We start from the raw sequence: 21,600 nt of genomic DNA, 5'->3' as shown, positions 1-21,600 counted from the left end.
CTCAAGCTCATTTTGCCCACCACCTAGAAACAGACTTGGGGCTATTGTGGGGGTTACAGTGGGAGTGAGACCAGCCCTTCAGTTTGCGTGGGAGCTGGGTGAGGCCTGTGACTGCCGGCTTTCCCCCACTTCCCTGACAACCTCCATGACTCAGCAAAGGCAGTCATAATCCTACTAGATATACAACTCCAGTGACCTGGGAATCTCACCCCCATCCCCAACAGCAGCTGCAGCAAGACCCGCCCAGGAAGAGTTTGAACTCAGGCATGCCTAGCCCCACCCCCACCTGATGGCCCTTCCATCAGGTGGCTATCAGCACAAAAATAGAACATTAAACCACCAAATCTAAGAACCCTCACACAATCCACTGTACTCCCACCCCACCACTTCTACCAGAACAGGTGCTGGTATCCACAGCTGAAAGACCCATAGACAGTTCACATCACAGGAGTCTGTGTAGCCAACCCCCAGTACTAGCCCAGAGCTTGGTGGACTCGCTGGTTGGCTAGACCTAGAAAAGAGACAACAAACACTGCAGTTCGGCTCACAGGAACAAACACTCCCCTCTTTTATGGGAAAAGAAGGGAGTGCTACATCAAGTGAACACCCTGTGAGACAAAATTATCTGGACAACAGCCATCAACCCTGGACCTTCCCTCTGACAGAGCCTACCCAAATGAGAAGAAACCAGAGAACCAACCCTGGTAATATGACAAAACAAGACTCTTTAATACTTCCCCCCAAAATCGCACTAGTTCACCAACAATCGATCCACACTAAGAAGAAATCCCTGACTTATCTGAAAAAGAATTCTGGAAGTCAGTAATTAAGCTAATCAGAAAGGCACCAGAGAAAAGTGAAGCCCAGTGCGAGGAAATCCAAAAAGCAATGCAAGAAGTGAAGGGAGAAATATTCAAGAAAACAGATAGTTCAAAGAAAAAACAATAAAAATGTTAGAAACTTTGGACACCCTGTTAGAAATGTGAAATGCTCTGGAAAATCTCATCAACAGAATTAAACTAGTAGAAAAGAGAAATTCAGAGCTCAATGAAAAGGTCTTAGAATTAACCCAATCCAACAAAGGCAAAGACAAAGGAATAAGAAAATATAAACAAACCCTCCAAGAAGTCTGGGATTATGTTAAATGACCAAGTCTAAGAATTATTGATGTTCCTGAGGAAGAAGAGAATTCTAAAAACTTGGAAAACATATTTTGGGGAATAATCAAGAAAAACTTCCCTGGCTTTGCTAGAGACCTAGGCACCCAAATACAAGAAGCACAAGTAACACCTGGGAAATTCAGTATTCAAAAAAGATACTTGCACACATGTGTTTAGAGCAGCACAATGCACAATTACAAAACAGTAGAACCAACCCAAATGTCCATCAATCAATGAGTGGATAAAGAAACTGTGGTATATATATACAATAGAATACTACTCACCCATAAAAAAGAATGAATTAGCAGCATTTGCAGTGACCTGGATGAGACTGGAGACTGTTTATTCTAAGTGAAGTAACTCAGGAATGGAAAACCAAACACCTTATGTTCTCACAGATATGTGGGAGCTCAGCTATGAGGACACAAAGGCATAAGAATGATACAATGGACTTTGGGGACTTGGGGGGAAGAGTGAGGGGAGATGAGGGGTAAAATACTGAAAATATGGTGCAGTGTTTACTGCTCAGGTGATGGGTACACCAATATCTCACAAATTACCACTAAAGAACTTACTCATGTAACCAAATATCACCTGTACCCCAGTAACTTATGGAAAATTAAAAATATATATAAATAAAAAATAAAAAGAACTTAAGAACTCATAGAGCTTTCAAATTAACCCAATCAGACAAGGACAAAGAAAAAAAAATTTAAATAACGAGACTTCAAGAAATTTTGGATTATGTTAAATGGCCAAACCTAAAAACTATTGGTGTTCCTGAAAAGAAGGAGAAATCTAAAAGTCTAGAAAACTTATTTGAGAGAATATGTAAAAAAAAAAAAAAAAAAAACTTACCTGCCCTTGCTAGAGATCTAGACATCCAAATACAAGAAGATAAAAATAACACCTGAAAAAATCTTCACAAAAATATTATCACCTAGGCACATAGTCATTAGGTTGTCTAAAGTCAAAATGAAGGAAATAATCTTAAGAACTGTGAGACAAAAGCATCAGGTAACTTATAAAGGAAAACCTATCAGATTAACAGTAGATTTCTCAGCAGAAACCTTACATGCCAGAAGGCATTGGGGTTCTATCTTTAGCCTCCTGAAACAAAATAATTGTCAGCCAAGAATTTTGTATCCATTAAAACTAAGCTTCATAAATGAAGGAGAAATAAAATCTTTTTTGGATAAACAAATGCTGAGAGAATTTGCCACTACCAAGTCAGTACTACAAGAAATGCTAAAAGGTGTTCTAAATCTTGAAACAAAAACTTGAAATACACCAAAATAGAACCCCCTTATAGCATAAATCTCATACAGCCTATAAAGCAATAACAGAATTAAAAAATCAAGGTACTTAGGCAATAACTATCATAATGAATAGAACAGGACCTCACATCTCAATACTAACATTGAATGTAAATGAACTAAATGTTCCACTTAAAGAATACAGAATAGCAGAATGAATAAAAATCCACCAACCAAGTACCTGCTGTCTTCAAGAGACTCACCTAATATGTAAGGACTCAAACATACTTAAAGTAAAGCAGTGGAAGAAGGTATTACATGCAAATGAAAACCAAAAGCAAGCAGGAATGATTATTCTTATACCAAGCAAAACAGACTTGAAAGCAAGAATAGTGAAAAAATGCAAAGAAGGACATTATATAATGATAAAAGGATTAATCCAACAGGAAAATATCACAATCCTAAATATATATGCATCTAACACTGGAGTTCCTGAATTATTTAATAATTACCACTAGATCTAAGAAATGAGATAGACAGAAACACAATAACAGTGGGGAACTTCAGTACTCCACTGACAGCACTAGACAGGTCATCAAACCAGAAAGTCAACAAAGAAAAAAGTGGGCTTAAACTATCCCCTACAACAAATGAACTTAACACATATTAACTCCAACCAACAACTCCAGAATACACATTCTCTTCATCAACACATGGAACATTCTCCAAGATAGACCATATGATAGGTCACAAAACAAGTCTTAATAAATTTAGGAAAATCAAAATTATATCAAGTGATCTCAGATCACAGAGGAGTATAACTAGAAATTAAATCCAAAAGAAACTCTCAAAACTATATGGAATATATCAAAAATATATGGAAATTAAATAATCTGCTCTTCAATGATCTTTAGGTAAACATTGAAATCAAGATGGAAATTTTAAAACTCTTTGAACTGAATGATAATGGTGACACAGCTTATCAAAACCTCTGGGATATGGCAAAAGTGGTGCTAAGAGGAATGTTCATACCATTACATGCCTACATCAAAAAGTCTGAAAGAGCACAAATAAACAATCTAAGGTCACACCTCAAGGAACTAGAGAAACAAGAACAAACCAAACCCAAACCCAGAAGAAGAAAATAAATAACAAAGATCAGAGCAGAACTAAATGAAAATTAAACACAAAATACAAAAGATAAATGATGCAAAAAAAAGCTGCTTCTTTGAAAAGATAAACAAAATTGATAAGCCATTAACAACATTAACCAAGAAAAGATGAGAAGATCAAATAAGCTCAATTAGAAATGAAATGAGAGCTAGTACAACCACTACTACAGAAACACAAAAGATCATTCAAGGCTAATATGAACACCTTTATGCACACAAACTAGAAAATCTAGAGGGGATGAATAAATTCCTGGAAATATACAATCCTCCTAGATGAAATCAGGAAGAAATGGAAACTTTGAACAGACCAATAACAAGTAGTGAGATTGAAACAGTAATAAAAATAATTGCCAATGAAAAAAAAATCAGGACCAGATGGATTCACAGCTGAATTCCATCAGACATTCAAATAACTGTTACCAATCTTATGGAAACTATTCCAAAAGAAAGAGAAAGTGGGAATCCTTCCTAAATCATTCTGTAAAGCCAGTATCACCCTAACACCAAAACTAAGAAAGGACATAACAAAAAAAGAAAACTACAGACCAATATCTCTGATGAACATAGTTGCAAAAATCCTCAACAAAATACTAGCTAACCAAATCCAATGGTGTATCAAAAAGATAATACCCATAATAAGTGGGTTACCACTCCTTAGTTCCATATTTATGCTATGAGGAGGATCTCTAGGTGAAAGATCTCTACAAGGAAATACCAGGGATGCAGTGATGACTTAACATACACAATTCAGTAAGTGTGATATGATACATCACATAAACAGAATTACAAATGAAAATCATATGATCATCTCAATAGATGCAGAAAAACATTTGACAAAATCCAGCATCATTTTATGATGAAAGCCCTCAGCACAATTGGCCAAGAAGAGACAAGGTAATAAGAGCCATCTATCACAAACCCACAGCCAACATTATGATGAATGGGGAAAAGTTGAGAAATGCTTCCCCAGTTCTCAGGGGGAGCATTTCTCCTGAGAACTGGAACAAGACAAGGATGCCCCCTTACATCACTTCGATTTGACATAATACTGGAAGTCCTAGCCAAAGCAATCAGACAAGAGAAACAAATAAAGGGCATCCAAATTGGTAAAGAAGAAGTCAAACTGTTGCTATTCACTGATTATGTGATTGTATACCTGGAAAACCCTAAAGATTCATCTAAAAACCCCTAGATCTGATAAATGAATTTGGTAAAGTTCTAGGATATAAAATCATTGTACACAAATCAGTAGTATTGCTATACACCAAGAAAGACCAAGTTTAGAATCAAATAAAGAACTCAATCCCTTTTACAACAGTTGCACAAATAAAATAAAATATAAAAGAAAAGAAAATATTTAGGAGTATACCCAGCCAAGGAGATGAAAGATCTCTGCAAGAAAAAATACAAAACATGGCCGGGCGCGGTGGCTCACGCTTGTAATCCCAGCACTTTGGGAGGCCGAGGCAGGTGGATCACCTGAGGTCGAGAGTTCAAGACCAGCCTTACCAACATGGAGAAACCCCGTCTCTACTAAAAATACAAAATTAGCCGGGGTGGTGGCACATGCCTGTAATCCCAGCTACTCGGGAGGCTGAGGCAGGAGAATCGCTTGAACCCGGGAGGCGGAGGTTGCGGTGAGCCGAGATCGTGCCATTGCACTCCAGCCTGGGCAAAAAGAGTGAAACTCTGTCTCAAAAAAAGAAAAGAAAAGAAAAGAAAAAATACAAAACACTACTGAAAGAAATCATTGATGACACAAACAAATGGAAACATATCCCATGCTCATGGAAGGGTAGAATCAATATTATGAAATGATCATACTGCCAAAAGCAATATACAGATTCAATGTAATTCCCACCAAAATACCATCATCATTCTTCACAGGACTAGAAAAATATCCTAATATTCATATGGAACCAAAAAAGAGGCCACATAGCCAAGGCAAGCCTAAGCAAAAAGAACAAATCTGGAGGCATCACATTACCAACTTCAAGTTATACCACAAGGCTGTAGTTACCAAAATGGCATGGTACTGGTATAAAAATAGGCACATAGACCAATGGAAGTGAATAGTGAACTCAGAAATAAAGCCAATACTTACAGCCAACTGATTTTTGACAAAGCATACAAAATATATGTAGAGGAAGTACACCCTATTCAGGAAGTGGTGCTGTGATAATTTGCAAGCCACATGTAGAAGAATGAAACAGGATCTTCATCCCTCACCTTATACAAAAATCAACTCTAGATAGATCAAAGGCTTAAATCTAAGACTTGAAACCATGAAAATCCTAGAAGATAACATTGGAAAGATTCTTCTAGACATTGGCTTAGGCAAAGAGTTCATGACCAAGAATCCAAACACAAATACAGCTAAAACAAAAATAAATAGATGGGACCTAATTAAACTAAATTAAACTAACAAGCTTCTGCACAGCAAAAGAAATAATTAGCAGAATAAACAGAAAACCCACAGACTGGGTGAAAATATTCCCAAACTACACATCTGATAAAGAACTAATATCCAGAATCTATGAGGAACTCAAACAAATCAGTAAGAGAAAAGCAAATAACTCCATCAAAAAGTGATCAAAGGACATGAATAGACAATTCTCTAAAGAAGACATACAAATGGTCAACAAATATATGAAAAAATGCTCAATATGACTAATTATCAGAGAAATGCAAATCAAAACTACAATATGATACCACCTTACATCTGCAAGAATGGGCAAAATTAAAAAATAAAAAAATAGATGTTGGCAAGGATGTGGTGAAAAGGGACTACCTTTACACTGCTGGTTAGAATGTAAACTAGTACAACTACTATGAAAAACAGTATGAAGATTTTTTAAAGAGCTAAAAGTAGAACTACCATTTGATCCAGCAATTCCACTACTGAGTATCAACATAGAGGAAAGGAAGTCATTATATGAAATAGAGACTTGCACATGCATGTTTGTAGCAGCACAATTCACAATTGCAAAAATATCTAAGAAGTATAAATGCCCATGAACCAATTAGTGGAAACAGAAAATGCGGCATATATATACCATGAAATACTACTCAGCCATAAAAAGGAATGAAATAATGGCATTTGCAGCAACCTGGATAAAGTTGAAGACCATTATTCTAAGCTAAGTGACTCAGAAATGGAAAAGCAAGTATCATATGTTCTCATTTATAAGTGGGAGCTAAGCTGTGAGGATGCAAAGGCATGAGAAGGATAAAATGGACTTTGGGAACTTGGGGGAAGGGTAGGAGGGGGATGAGGGATGAAAGACTACATATTGGGTACAGAGTGTACTGCTTGGGTGATGGGTACAGCAACGTCTCAGAAATCACCAATAAAGAACTTACCCATGTAAACCAAAAACCACCAGTTCCCCAAAAACTATTGAAATAAAATTTTAAAAACAAACAAACAAGAAATAATAACAGACATTTTTCCAAATCTAGGGAAAGATATAAATATCCAGGTATAAGAAGGTCAGATCACCACACAGATTTGACCCAAATGAGGCATCTCTAAGTGTATAATAAAGAAACATTCAAAGGTCAAGGACAAAGAGAGGATCCTAGAAACGAAAAAATAAAAGAAGAAAGAAAAATAAAAAAGCATAAAGCACCTCCAATTTGTCTGGCAACAGACTTCTCAGCAAAAACCATACTGCCAGGAGGAAGTAGCATTACATATTCAAAGGGATGAAGGGAAGTAAATGCCAAATAAAAATACTGTAATCAGCAAATGTGTCCTTCAAACATGAAGAAGAGATAAAGTATTTCCCAGACAAACAAAAGTTGAGAAAATTGATAACCATTAGACCCATCTTAAAAGAAATGCTAATTGATTTTTTTGATCTGAAGAGAAAGAAAGATAACATGCAAAAAGAAAGCTATTGGAAGTATAAAACTCACTGGTAAAAGTAAGTATATAGACAAATTCAGAGTATTTTAATACTGTAATTGTGGTGAGTAATCCACTCATATATCTGGTATGAAGAAAAAAAAAGACAAATCTACCAAAAATAATTACAGCCACTTGTTAAGAGATAGGCATTAAAAAAGATATGAATTAAGACCACAAAAAGTCAAAATTGGGGGGTGATGGAGTTATATTGTAGAGTTTTCAGTCTTTCGTTTCTTTTATTTTCTTTGCGATCAAAGTTAAGTTCTCATTTGTTTAAAGTAACTTATTATATGTATAAGAAAATGTTTTGGAAGCCTCAAGGTAACCACAAAGCAGAAACCTATAATAGATACAGTAAGAATAAAAAGCAACAAATGAAAAGATACTACCAGAGGAAATCACTTAACCACAAGTGAATACAGTAAGAAAGAGCAAAAGAGAACAATTACAAACCAACCAAAAACAAGTAATAAATTGGCAGCAGTAAGTCCTTACCTATCAGTAATAACATTAAATGTAAGTGGACTAAATTACTCAATTAAAAGATATACAGTGGCTGAATGGATAAAGGATAAAGACCCAACTATATGTTACCTACAAGAAACTCATTTCACCTGTAAGAACACAGTCTGAAAGTGAAGGGATGGAAAAAGATCTTCCACACAAATGGAAACAATAAAAAGAGCAGAAGTAGCTAAACTTACACAAGACAAAATATATTTTAAGTCAGAGACTGTAAAAAAGAGAAAAAGGAGCTTCCTATATAAAGATAAAGGGGTGAATTCAACAAAAGGAATAACAACTATAAATTCTATGCTTCCAACATTGGAGATCCCAAGCATATAATGCAAACATTAATAGATACAAAGCCCCAGAGACAGACGACAATAAAATAATAGTAGAGAACTTTAATATCCCTTTCAGTTATAGAAAGATGAGCCAGACAAAATCAACAGAAACATTCAAAGGTAAAAGACACTCTAGAGTTCCAAATAGACTTAATTGATATTTAGAGTATATTTAATCCAACTGCTACAGAATACACATTCTTCTCATCAGCACATGAAATGTTCTCCAGGATAGGCCATATGTTAGGCCACAGAAAAAAAACTAACAAATTTCAAAATGTTGATATCATATCAAGTGCCTTTTCTGCCACAATGGAATAAAACTAGAAATCAATAACAAGAGGAATCTTGGAAATTATACAAACACATGTAAGTTAAGCAACATTCCTGAAGGATCATTGGTCAATGAAGAAATTAACAGAGAAGTTTAAAAATTTCTTAAAACAAATGAAAATGGAAACACAAGATATCAAAATCTACAGCTAAGGGAATTCTAAGAGGCAGGTTTACAGCAATAGATGCCTATACAAAAAATGTAGTCATATTTCAAATATTTCAACCTAATAATGCAGCTCAAGAAATTAGAAAAACAGAAACAAACCAAATCCAAAACTAGTAAAAGGAAGGAAGTAACAAATATCAAAATTGAGAATTTAAAAAATATAAAAGATTAACAAAACAATAAGTTATTCTTTTGAAAAGATAAAATCAACAAAACTTTATCTAGAGTAAGGAAAAAAGAAGACTCAAATAAATATAATCAAAAACAAAAACAGAGACATAACAAACGATAGTATGTAAATATAAAGGATCGTTAGAGACTATTATGAACAAATATACAGCAAAAAATGAGGAAAACCTAGGCGAAGTGAATACATTCCTGGATACATATAACATACCAAGAAGAATCAAGAAAAAATAGAAAACCTAAACAGATCAACAACAAGTAATAAGATCAAAGCAGTACTAAAAAGTCTCCCATCAAAGAAAGCCTAGGGCCTGAGAGCTTCACTGCTAAATTCCACCAAACATGTAAAGAAGTACTATCAATTCTATTCAAACTATTTCAGAAAATAAAAAAGAACAGAATACTTACAAACTCTTTCTACAAAGACAACATTACTCTTATACCAAAACCAGTTAAGGGTACAATTAGAACAACAAAAACCTACAGGCTAATACCCCTAGGGAACACAGGAGCAAAAAATCCTCAACAAAGTACTAGCAAATGAAAATACAACAACACATAAAAAAGATCATTCACCATGACTAAATGTGATCCACTCCAGGGATGCAAGGATGGGTCAACATATGCAAATCAATAAATATGACATATTGCATTAACAAAATCAAAGACAAAAACCATATGATCATTTCAATAGATGCTGAAAAAGCATTAGACAAAATTCTACATGTTTTCATGATAAAAGCTCTCAACACAAGAAGCTTAAAGGAACATACCTCAAAACGAAGGCCAAAATAAAGGCTGTGGGTTTGTTATATATTGTTTCTTTCCTTTAATATCTGGAACAAGACCTCCACCGCTTTTATTCAATGTAGTACTCAAAGTCCTGACCAGAGCAATTAGGCAAGAGAAAGAAATAATGGGCATCCACATTGGAAAGGAAGATTCAAATTATCCTTGTTCACAGGTGACATGTTATGATATTTACGAAAAGCTAAAGATGTCATCAAAAAACTGTTAGAACTGCTAAATGAATTCAGTTAAGTTGAAAACACAAAATCAACGTACAAAGATCAGTAGCACTGACATATACCAACAACAAACTGAAAAGGAAATCAAGAATGCAATCAAATTTACAATAGCTACAAAAATATAAAATAATTAGAAATAAATTTACCTCAAGAAGTAAAAGATGTTTACAAAAAACTATAAAGTATTAATGAAATAAATGGAAGAGGAAATTAAAAAATGGAAAGATATTTATGCTCACAAATTGGAAGAATTAATGTTGTTAAAATGTCAATACTAACCAAAGCTATCTACAATTTCAATGCGATTCTTATTCAAAATATCAATGACATTCTTCACAGAAAAGGACAGAAATATCTGAAAGTATCTATAGTGCCATAAAAGACCTCAAATAGCCAGGGCAATCCTTAGCAAAAATAACGAGGCAGGGGACATCAAAATATACCTGTCTTCAAATTGTAGTACAATACTACAGTAACCAAACAGCATAGCACTGGCATAAAAACAGACACATAGACCAATGGAACAGAATAGAGAACCCAAAAATAAATCCACATGTTCACAGCCAACTCATTTTCAACAAAGATGCCAAGAAAACCCATTGGAAAAGGAACAGTGTCTTCAATAAATGCTGCTGGAAAGACTGGATAATCATATGCAGAAAAGTGAAGCTAGACCCCTACCTCTCACTATATATATTAAAACAAACACAAAAATTGATGGAACGCTTAAATTTAAGACTTGAAACTATGAAACTTCTAGAAGAAAGCATTGGGAAAACATTTCAGGACCCTGGTGTGGGCAAAGACTTTTTGGGTAAGAATTCAAAAGCATAGCCAACAAAAACAAAAATAAACAAACAGGATTACATCAAGCTAAAAAGCCAATGCACCACAAAGAAGACTGAATGGGACTTACTTTCCTGTCCCTTTGTATGCCTTATAATTTTTTTGGAAAACTGGTCATTTAAATATTAAATTGTGGAAACCCCAGGAGTCTGAGTCTGCTTTCTCCTTAAGATTTGTTGCTGCTTACTATGGACTGTAGTTGTGTCTTTGTGTAGTGACTTTTCTAAACTATTTCTGTGAAGAGTGTGTTACTTGTCAATGTGGTGAAAGTCACTAAACAACTGTGACAACAACACCCTTCCACAACTAGCCCACTCGGTGTGTGTATTGGGGCACACCTTCAATGCGTAGGCCACTCACACCTTGGTCCTGGTCATGGATTTTTGCTTGCACTGAGGTTGAAAGTCAGGCAGAGAGGCAAGCTTGGGGCCACCTGAAGTCTTTCTTGACCTGTCTCTTGTTTTTGAAAAGACCAAAGGCACATCTCTGAGCTATAACTGTGTCAACTTACACCATTATTTTTGTTGTCATTATGTCATTTTCCAATCTCAGATTTTAGGGAACCCACGAGAAGGTTTCATTCCTGTGTAACTGATGCAGTGGTAAGGAATCCTCTAGTGCTGGCTTCTGCTTCACAATTATAAGCAAGACTTTGCCAAGTGAAAAAGAAAGTGTGAATCTTGTGTTATGCATCCCTTGACTTGTGAGTTGTATTTGAAAATCTTTCTCATGTGAAAATCTTTCACAACCCAGTAGAGCTCACAAATAATTTTCCAAATAGTTGTGTGGTTGAGCTGTTTGTTTGCCACGGTTAAATAAATATGAGGAGAATGGGTCAGCTGGGTGTGATCCAGACCAGTGACATTTCAACAACGCAATAGGGGCCAACATAGTGGCTCACGCCTGTAATCCCAGCACGTTATGAGGCTGAGGTGGGAGGATCACTTGAGGCCAGGAGAGTTCGAGACCAGCTTGGGCTACATGGCAAAACCCCATCTCTACTAAAAATACAAGGAATTAGCCAGATGTGGTGGAACGAGCCTGTAATCTCAGCTACTAGGGAGGCTGAGGCAGGAGAATCTCTTGAACCTGGGAGGCAGAGGTTGCAGCAGTGAGCCAAGATCACACCACCGCACTCAAGCCTGGGCAACAGAGTGAGACTCCAAAAAAATAAAAAATAAAATAAATGAATAAAAAATTAAAAAAAAAATCAATGCAGTAGAGCCAGATTTCGCCTGTGATCATTGCTAATCAGGACACAGGTTTCACCTACTCTGTGTCACCTGCTTCCTGGAGTCGAGGCAAAGGATTAAGATGCAGGTGCCATATGGCTTCTGGACAGCAGCTCCCCATCCACTAGCTACTATCGTCTATGTGTGATGAGTGGGGTCTCCTGTGAGGAGACACTCAAGACCACCCCGGTGTTGGATCAGGCAGCATGACTCTCTTCACCTGAAGCTTTCTTGACCTGGCCAGTGCTGTGCTAGTGTGGACAGATGCGGTGATGCTCTTCCAGGGCCTGGTCCTGCTATGCTCTGGGAACATGGTTTGGGAAACAGTCAGAGCAGGTTTTGTAGAATCAGTCTCCCTGACTTGGGACTGAACTTTGTATTCTGTTATCTGGCAACAATGCGAGGTTCTTGCCTATATCGCGCAGCCATAGTCTTCTCAGTCAAACTCAAAGCTCTCACTTTTGCATACTTCACCTGTCCTGCACTATTTAATGTTCATTCTTACAGCTACGAAATATTATTTCCTCTTTCAGATTAGTTATTGCCAGGAAATTGATTAAAAGTGACCACCTAGTATCACCCAAGTGCTGGCGAAATATCTCACTCTAGAACACCAAGAAGGATAATCAGATGGAGATAAAAATGATCAAGGGGCGGAAGAATGGTCCAACCTCTATCTCATTGAGACAGAAACATGTGATCTCCCAGGGAAGTGTTTAAAAATTTGGTCTAGAATGGTATTCCAGTCTGATAAGACATGAGTATGTGTGGTGGGGCTGCAGATGTAGGGCGGTGGGCCCTGTAGAAACCTTGGCTCTGGCTCAGCCGGAACCAGGGCTGACAAGGCTGAGAAATGCAAGCAGGGCTGGGCTGGGCGTGACCAGGCTGGGGCCTCAGGACTTGGCTCTCTGTCTTTTCTGCCCTTTTCTCACAATACTCATTGTCCATCCCAGGTCAAAATGGTTGATAAAAATTGCCTTTTTTTTTTTTTTTCATTTTTTCCCTTGGTTCGCAGAGTACAACTGCTGCGGTATTATACAACAAAAGAACAAACTGATATCTTAGTTATTTTTCTGAACAATGGAGATCCTCTCTTTGACTGGGTGAAGGAGGGGAGAGTGAGAGCCAAGATGTCCCCAGGTCTTATCTCAGTTCGCTGTGGGAGGCGAAGACAGAATCATCCAAGGACACCAGCCTCCTGAGGACACCCAGAACCTGTGGGTTCTGAAGAAGCAGCTTTCAAAGCTAGTGGCAGAGGGTAGCTCCTCTCCTGCCTGTGGCTTGCACTGGCCTTGAGAGTATAGGGCAGAAGGATGGCAGATGAGTGACTCCGCATCCAGAGCTGCCTCCCTTTAATCCAGGATCCTGCCCTTCCTGTCCTGCAGGAGTGCCTGTTGGTCGCCAGTGTGGGGTGAGACAAGTTCGTCCCACAGGGCTGTCTGAGCAGATGAGATTAAGGCCTGGGTCTCTGTTCAGTTAACTCCTGTGGGCACAGGGGCTGGGAAGAGCAAAAGCAGGGGTGCCTACAGTCAGCACCATGCTGGGCCTGCCGTGGAGGGGAGCTCTGCCTTGGGTGCTGCTGCTGCTTCTCTTAGGCTTCCAGCTCCCGCTGATCCATGCCTGGCATTTCCACGAGCAAAGGGACTGTGACGAATACAATGTCATGGCTCGTTACCTCCCTGCCACAGTGGAGTTTGCCGTGCACACATTCAACCAACAGAGCAAGGACCATTATGCCTACAGACTGGTGCACATCTTGAATTCCTGGAAGGAGCAGGTTGGTGACCACATACCCTCCTGCCCTGGCATCTGGTATATGCTGCTCAGTGAAAATGGGAGTGGGGTGGGAGTGGAGGGTCTTATTGAAGAGTCTTGTTCACCAATTGTAGTCCATACTTAAGAAAATACAAGGTAATTTAGTTAATTTTTGATTTTGAAAACATCTAAGTTTAGAAATTTTTAATAATTTGATGCTAATCGACTCTCACGCAAAACATATCATTTAATCTTCATCTTTTTATGACATTATTTAACTGAAGAATGACTCCAAAATGAGGACTACCAAGACAATGAAGATACAGAATAAGGAAAAGGGCTGAACAGGAAATGTGAATAGAGAGAAATTGAGAAATATTTCCAAAAAATGTAATAAAAAGGAGACAATTTAAAAAATAAAAATTTAAAAAGAGAACAGTAAGGGTTCAGGAGCTATTGCTTATTAGAAACCCCTACCAGTCCCGAAAGACCTCTGGGTGGTCAGTTCCTCTTTGCTGATTTCCACCGTCTCTGGGCTCCTTGGTGTGTCTGCACTTAATAAACTGAAGGTTGTTTTACATTCTTCCTCAGACCACAGGTCTTAATCTTAAATGTTCTCCTTTTAATGAAGTCACTACAGAATGCAATCAGGAATGCACTGTTCATCTGTGCTGCAGGCATGAACAATGAAAATAGTCACCAATAAGAGGACTTTTTTTTTTTTTTTTTTTTTTTTGAGATGGAGTCTAGCCCTGTCGCTAGGGCTGGAGTGCAGTGGCGCCATCTCTGCTCAATGCAAGATCCACCTCCCGGGTTCAAGTGATTCTCCTGCCTCAGCCTCCTGAATAGCTGGGATTACAGGCACCCGCTACATGCCTGGCTAATTTTTTGTATTTTTGGTAGAGACAGGGTTTTACTATGTTGGTCAGGCTGGTCTTGAATTCCTGACCTCGTGATCCACCCGCCTCGGCCTCCCAGAGTGCTGGGATTACAGGCATGAGCCACCGTGCCCAGCTAAGTAGAGGACTTCTAGTTGGGTGGAGAGGCAAAAATGCTCTTTCTCCCTCATTATTGAAACGCTGCAAGAAGAGCAAAAGGACCCCAACCCTGCACTGAGCTTAAGCCTCTGGAAAGACCCTGTGCAAGGCCCTGGCTGATTCTCTGACCCCTGCTCTCTGGGCTGGAGTCTGCCACATGGGTTCTTGGATGTGACAATTCTAGAGTCAGTTTTGGAGTTGGGGAAATGGACAGACAGGTAGAAAGGAGATTGAATGAAGTGAAACTGAATGGAGTGAGAAGAAGAGCAAGGTGCACTTTGCAATAGGGCAGATGGTGTCTCCTTTCCTTCTTCTCTTCTCTCTTTTTTCTTTTCTTTTCTTTTTTCTTTTCTTTCTGAGATAGAGTCTCACACTGTTGACCAGGCTGGAGTGCAATTGTGCGATCTCAGCTCACTGCAACCTCTGCCTCCCGAGTTCAAAGGATTCTCCTGCCTCAGCCTCCCTCCTGAGTAGCTGGGATTACAGGCACCTGCTACCATGTCCAGTTAACTTTTGTATTTTTAGTAGAGATGGGGTTTCACCATGTTTGCCAGGCTGGTCACGAACTCCTGACCTCGTGATCCACCCGCCCCCAGCTTCCAAAAGTGTTGAGATTACAGGTGTGAGCCACCACGCCCGATCCCAGATGGTGTTTCTTGAAGCCATTTTCCCAAGGATGTGTGCCTGTGTGTAGTGGGAGTGCTGGGTGGCATTCCTGCTTTTTTTTTTTTTTTTTTTTTTTTCTGGAGGTCAGGGAAGGTTTGACAACACGCTGTAGATGAGGCTCCCTCTGTCCCAGGGCTGAGGTTACCCTGAAAGCTCTTGGAGAGCCAACACCCTCCCCAGGGACATAGCACCATCCTCTGGAAATGCAGCTGCAGGTTCAGACACTGACTGAGAGTGAAGCTGGGGTCTCACCATGGGAGACTGGGAAGTGCATCAGGAAACAGGGATACATTCATGGGTTATGACTCAGCCTATGTCTGCCTTGGGGCCACCATGCCCATCCACTTTTTGCTCTTAACTCCCCAATCTAAGGAAGATCTCCTGACGCCAGGCCCATGGACGAGCTCCCTAATGGAGAAGAGTGTTGGGACTTCTCCCACACAAATGACATCTTCACCAGCAGCTACTTAGGGGCAACAAGGAGGGCGTGATCACATTAATCTCTCTGTGTGCAATAGGTGGAGTCCAAGACCGTACTCTCGATGGAGCTACTGCTGGGGAGAACCAGGTGTGGGAAGTTTGAAGATGACATTGACAACTGCCCTTTTCAAGAGAGCCCAGAGCTGAACGATGTAAGAAGGGACACCAGCTTCCCTCCTGGGCACTGCTGTGGATACCATATGGGGTGTGGTGTGGGCACGGGTGCAGCTGACAAAGAGACTTAGAGGAGTGAGCCCATAGCAGCCTCTACCAGGTTGCCCGGCTTGTGCCTTAGTGGGGAGCACAGACAGGCAGGCAGCCAGGGGTCCACTTACAGGCTCCTGGCCAATCTGAGTTTTCTGACTCTGCCCTGTCACGCCACGGCAGCTGCCTGCATCCAGGGCACATTGGCCTTCAGACTCCTCTTTCCCCCTGGGGTCCCAGTCTCTTGGGTCCAGTAAGAAGCTGTCCCCTCTCTGCTCTTCCTTCTCTGCCTTCTGGAAGAACCTGGGATCTGACATCACCTCTGTCTGTGGATGCAGTTTTCAGGGTGTCCCTACCCTCCCCTAGACCCAAAAGTGGTGGAGGCTGAGAAGGAGCCCCACTACCCTCCTCCCAGGCCTGGCCAGGGCCCTTCTGAGCTGCAGCACCTGCTCTAGGGGACAAGCTCCAAGTAAAGCCTGGCTCTGGGAAAACTCTTCCTATGCTTAATCAACTCCTTTATTGTGATATTAACAAACGGGTAGCTAATTGCTTAAATCTGGGAACTGCTTCCACTGGGACAACACATTCTCCCGATGCTCTTAGGTGCAGGGATCACACCAGGACAGCCCGGGGTTCCCCTGAGGGCCACTGCTAGGGAGTGGGACACATGGCACGACTGCCCCTGGGTCAGAAGAGAGCTGCAGTTCAGCTCAAACCTCCAGAACAGCCCAGGATTCAGGCTTGGGGGCAGCACCTGATGGCCAGAGCCCCTGTCTTCCCACTGCTTGACCTGGGAAAGGGCAAGGTGGAGAGGAAGCCATTGTTCAGAGCTTGAGCCAGGAGCTTCCTGAGCCTCCCTGACCCATTGTCCCCTCCTGTGCTTGTTCTCTCAGACTTTCACCTGCTTCTTCACCATCAGCACCAGACCCTGGAGGACATACTTCAGCCTCCTGAACAAGACCTGCTTGGAGGGATTCCACTAAGTGAAACCTACTCACAGGCCTGGCCATGTGCTGCTCCCACATGCCGTGGACATCAGCACTTCTCTTCTGACGACTCTTCAGTGGCTGTACAGCTTTGTACTTTTTTGTTATCCTATTTTGCAAGTGTTTGAGATCTTAGACCAGCGTTTTAGAAAATACACACATCTTGAGCCTAATCATGTAGTATAGACCATTAAACATCAGCATGCTAAGAAACTTTGTGTGCTATAGTTCTTGATAAAAGGGGCTGGGTGTTCGATGGAGTTATTCTCAGCAGGGCAAACAAGTACGATCTGGGTAGGTGGACTCCTGAGCCAGCTCCAGGTGGCACAAGTGATACATCTGAACTACTGTCTCAGGGCTCACAGCCAATAACCCATGTGGCCAGAGGTGCAATGACTCTCTCCTCTCAGGCACCTCATGTGCTTGGATGAGCTCAGACATGGCCTTGGGCTCCCTTGGTCTTGTGGCCTCTGTTCTTGAAGTGTGGCTCAATAACTTTCCTGATCCGTGGCACATTGGTGGGTGGAAGAAAGACTTCTAGGCTCACCCTCGTAAAATGGTCCTGACGCGTGAGGCAGCAGCAGCATCTTTGAAAAATCTCTTAGAAATGTTGAACCTCAGGGTCTACCCGCCTTTGGAAACTAAGTCTGCATGCTCGCAAATCCACAGGGGTTCATGAACCTGGATAACAATATAAGAAACATGAAAGAGCAGCATCAAGTAGCATGGAAGTTACATAAGATATAAAGGTATAGGATTTGTTCAAGAAAGAAATCAAGACCAAGCTACTTTCCCCCAGAGGGGAGAGATTTTCCAGTACGGGATGTGCAGAGGCATGGGAGAGGTAGGAAGGGAGTGAGAGGACTTTGTACTTAGCAGAGGATTAACTAACTGCTTAACTTCTGAACCAGCCTAGGTAGACAGAAAACTTTCAGGAATACAGGAATTAAATTGCCTGCTTTTCAAGTTCAATTACATGGGACATTTTCACAATGTTTATTATAACAAAAATCCATGGGATGATGTCAACGAGATGGCAGAAGAGAAACTTTCCACATTCATCCCTTCATGAATACCTCAATTTGAAACTACCTATAAATAAACTACCCTCACAGGAACTCATCAAACCAAGTGATAGATTGTAACACTTGGATAGCACAGAAATAAGAATAAAATACTGAAGCGAGCAGTAAGGAGAGTTTTATACAACCCACATCACCCTTCCTCTTACTCCAGGCTATATATTGTGAACAGAAATATCCCCTATGGGAAGGAAGGTGAGGGAGTATTGAACTTTGCCTCAGACTTCAACACTGCACCTACCACAGTAAAACCAGTGCCAGGAAGTCCCACAGTACCCCAATCTTCAGGCAGGCACCATGTTCCAAGGCTACAGCCCCACCCCAACACAAAGACAGCTATTGTGGTCCCAGGTTTCAGGTCAATCCTAGCACTAGGCTAGCTCCTACAGATACAGACTCCAGGCTGGCTCCTCAGAGTCAGTCTTCAGGTCTAACCCAGCACCTGTCCAGTTACTAAAACCCTTGACTTCAGGTCAGCACCAGAAGACAGAGCATACAAGCCTGCATATACTCAAGACCATCCCCTGTGATCCTGTGCTCCAGTAAACCCAAAGATCAGGACTATCTCAAAAGTTGCCACTGCCAGTCCAGCCTCTGCAAACCCAGGTTCTAGGATTTCCCTTGCACACCCAGTTTCCAGGCCTGCCCACACAGCCCCAGGACCCAGGCCTGTACCCACACATTCAGCCTTCAGGATGACCCCAGAACTGAACCCGGTCCTGTGCCCCAGGCTCCAAGCCAGTCGTCATGAATCTAACCTCCAGACCAGCATGCACACATCCAGCCTCCAGTCTGGCTTCTGTAGCCCTATGCTCCAGACCAGACCTTGCAGACCCAGGTTCTAGGACTCCAATGCATTACACTGCCCCAGGACCCAGGCTGGTCCCCAGAGTGCCAGGCTCCAGTCCCAAGATCAAGACATGTTTCAGTGTATCCTGGGTCCAGAACCATACCAGTAGACTCCCGCACAAACTTTCCCTGTGGACCAAGGCTCAAGAACCACCCCTGTGGACTCAGTCTCCAGGACAGCCTCTGAAAACTGAGGACCCAGGCCTACAGCCATGGATGCTGGCTCTTGGATTTCTCCAGGGCTAGGCTAGAATCTATACATTCAGGCTCCAGTTCCATCACACACACCATGCCCATCCCAGTACCTGGCTGGACACTGCAGACACAGACTCATGACTTCCTCTGTGCCAAGTCAGCCTCTGTGGACCCAGGATTCAGGCTTGCCCAGTTAATTCAGGCTTCCTGGCCAACCACATGGAGAAAGTCTGTAGAATCATCATTGCAGACCCAATTAACAGGTCAATCCTGGTGAACCCAAGCTGCAGGCCCAACCCTATAGAACCAAGCACCGGGTGAGCCTGCCCAAGAACTCCAGCAACAAGCTTACCATGGACCATACCAGATGCCTGTCCAGAATTCTGGACAAGATGATTGGTGAGGGGTTTTTCCTGTCAAAGTCAGTCTATATTTATTGGAACAAGTGCCTACTTGAAATGCACAGTCACCAACACATGGCCAGAAGGATTACAATCAGGGAAACATGACACTACCATAAAAATAAAGCACCAGTAAGTTACCCTAAAAAATGGAGATTTACAAGAGTCTGACAAAAAATTCAAAGTAATTATATTTCAATGTTCAGTGAGCTACAAGAGAATATCAAAATACACATAAAAAATCAGTAAAAATGTACACAGACAAAATTATAAGATCAAAAAAGAGAGAAACCATATAAAAAAACCACACAAATTCTGGAGCTAAAGACACAATTAACTAAACTGAAAAATTTCTTCAAATAACTTCAACAGTAGACGTGATTAACCAGAAGAAAGGATCAGTGAGATTAAGATCAGGTCATTTGAAATTACCCTGTGAGAGAAGCAAAACAAAAAGCACAAAAAGAGTAAATAAATCCTACAGGAGTTATAGAAAACTATCAAGCAAACCACTGAATGCAATACAGGTGTCCCAGAGGAACACAGAAAAGGAAGAGGCAGGAATCTTCTTTAAGTAAATAATGGCAGAAAATTTTCAAATCTGGAGCTAGAAATTAACATACAGATTCAGGAAGCCCAAATAACCCTAAATAAATTAAATATAAAGTGATTTTTTACCAGTGCATTATAATAGAATTTTCAATTGCCAAAGGAAAAGAGAATTTTGAAAGCATCAAGAAAAAATCAACTTGTCACATACAAGAGAATCTTTATAAGATTATCCTCTGATTTCTCAGCAGAGACCTTAAAAGTCAAGACAGAGCTGAATGATACATTAAATAAACTGAAATAATTTTTTAAATTGGCAACCAATAATACTATACCCAACAAATCTGTCCTTCAGAAATGAAGAACAAATAAGAATTTTCCCAGACAAATTAAACTGTGGAAGTTCATCACCACTAGACCTGCTTTAAAAGAAATGCTGGCCCGGCATGGAGGCTCACACCTGTAATCCCAGCATTTTGGGAGGGTGAGGCGGGTGGATAATGAGGTCAGCAGTTTGAGACCAGCCTGGCCAACATGGTACTGAAATACAAAAATTAGCCTGGCATGTTAGTGGGTGCCTGTAATCCCATCTACTCTGGAGGCTGAGGCAGGAGAATTCCTTGAACCCAGGAGGCAGAGGTGGAGGTTGCAGTGAGCCAAGATCTCACAAGAGTAAGACTCCGTCTTAAAAAAATAAAAAATAAAAAAAAATAAAAAAAAAAAATAACAGGTAAAAAACAGTCCTTTAGCTGAAAGAAAACAATTAATATATGAAAATAAAAATCTCCCTAGTGAAACTAAGTACATACTGAAATTCAGAATATTCTAATACTGTAATGGTAACTTGCAAATCTCTTATATCTTTAGTATGAAGATTTTAGGACAAAACTGTTTCTCTTTGAAGTAATAGTAGCTACAATGACTTGTTATGGCAGTGGTCCCCAACCTTTTTGGCACCAGGCACCAGTTTCATAGGAGACAATTTCTCTGTGGACTGGGGGGTAGGGGGTAGGGGATGGTTTTGGTATGAAATTGCTTCACGCCAGGTCACCAGGCATTAGTTAGATTCTCATAAGGAGCATACAACCTAGATCCCTCTCATATGCAGATCACACTCCTGTGAGAATCTAATGCCACTGCTGACCTGACAGAAGGCAAAGCTCAGGTGGTAATGCTTGCTCAGCCACTGCTCACCGCCTGCTGTGTAACCTGGTTCCTGAAAGGCCACAGACCCGTACCAGTCTGCAGCCCAG

At 40.6% G+C, this 21,600-nt stretch overlaps 1 protein-coding gene across 1 annotated transcript; it reads left to right on the top strand.

Annotated features, from left to right (window-relative positions):
* The first annotated feature begins 13,546 nt into the window (after window positions 1-13,546).
* On the top strand, window positions 13,547-17,361 carry LOC102146887 (cystatin-9-like). The gene is made up of 3 exons (XM_005568165.4): window positions 13,547-13,920; window positions 16,120-16,233; window positions 17,179-17,361. Exons 1-3 carry the CDS (start codon window positions 13,681-13,683, stop codon window positions 17,266-17,268), a joined length of 444 nt encoding a protein of 147 aa, XP_005568222.3. The 5' UTR covers window positions 13,547-13,680; the 3' UTR covers window positions 17,269-17,361.
* The last annotated feature ends 4,239 nt before the right edge of the window (window positions 17,362-21,600 follow it).

This window comes from Macaca fascicularis, chromosome 10, assembly GCF_037993035.2.
Source record: "Macaca fascicularis isolate 582-1 chromosome 10, T2T-MFA8v1.1".
Classification (NCBI taxonomy): Eukaryota; Metazoa; Chordata; class Mammalia; order Primates; family Cercopithecidae; genus Macaca; species Macaca fascicularis.
This window is presented reverse-complemented; position numbering and strand designations above follow the sequence as displayed.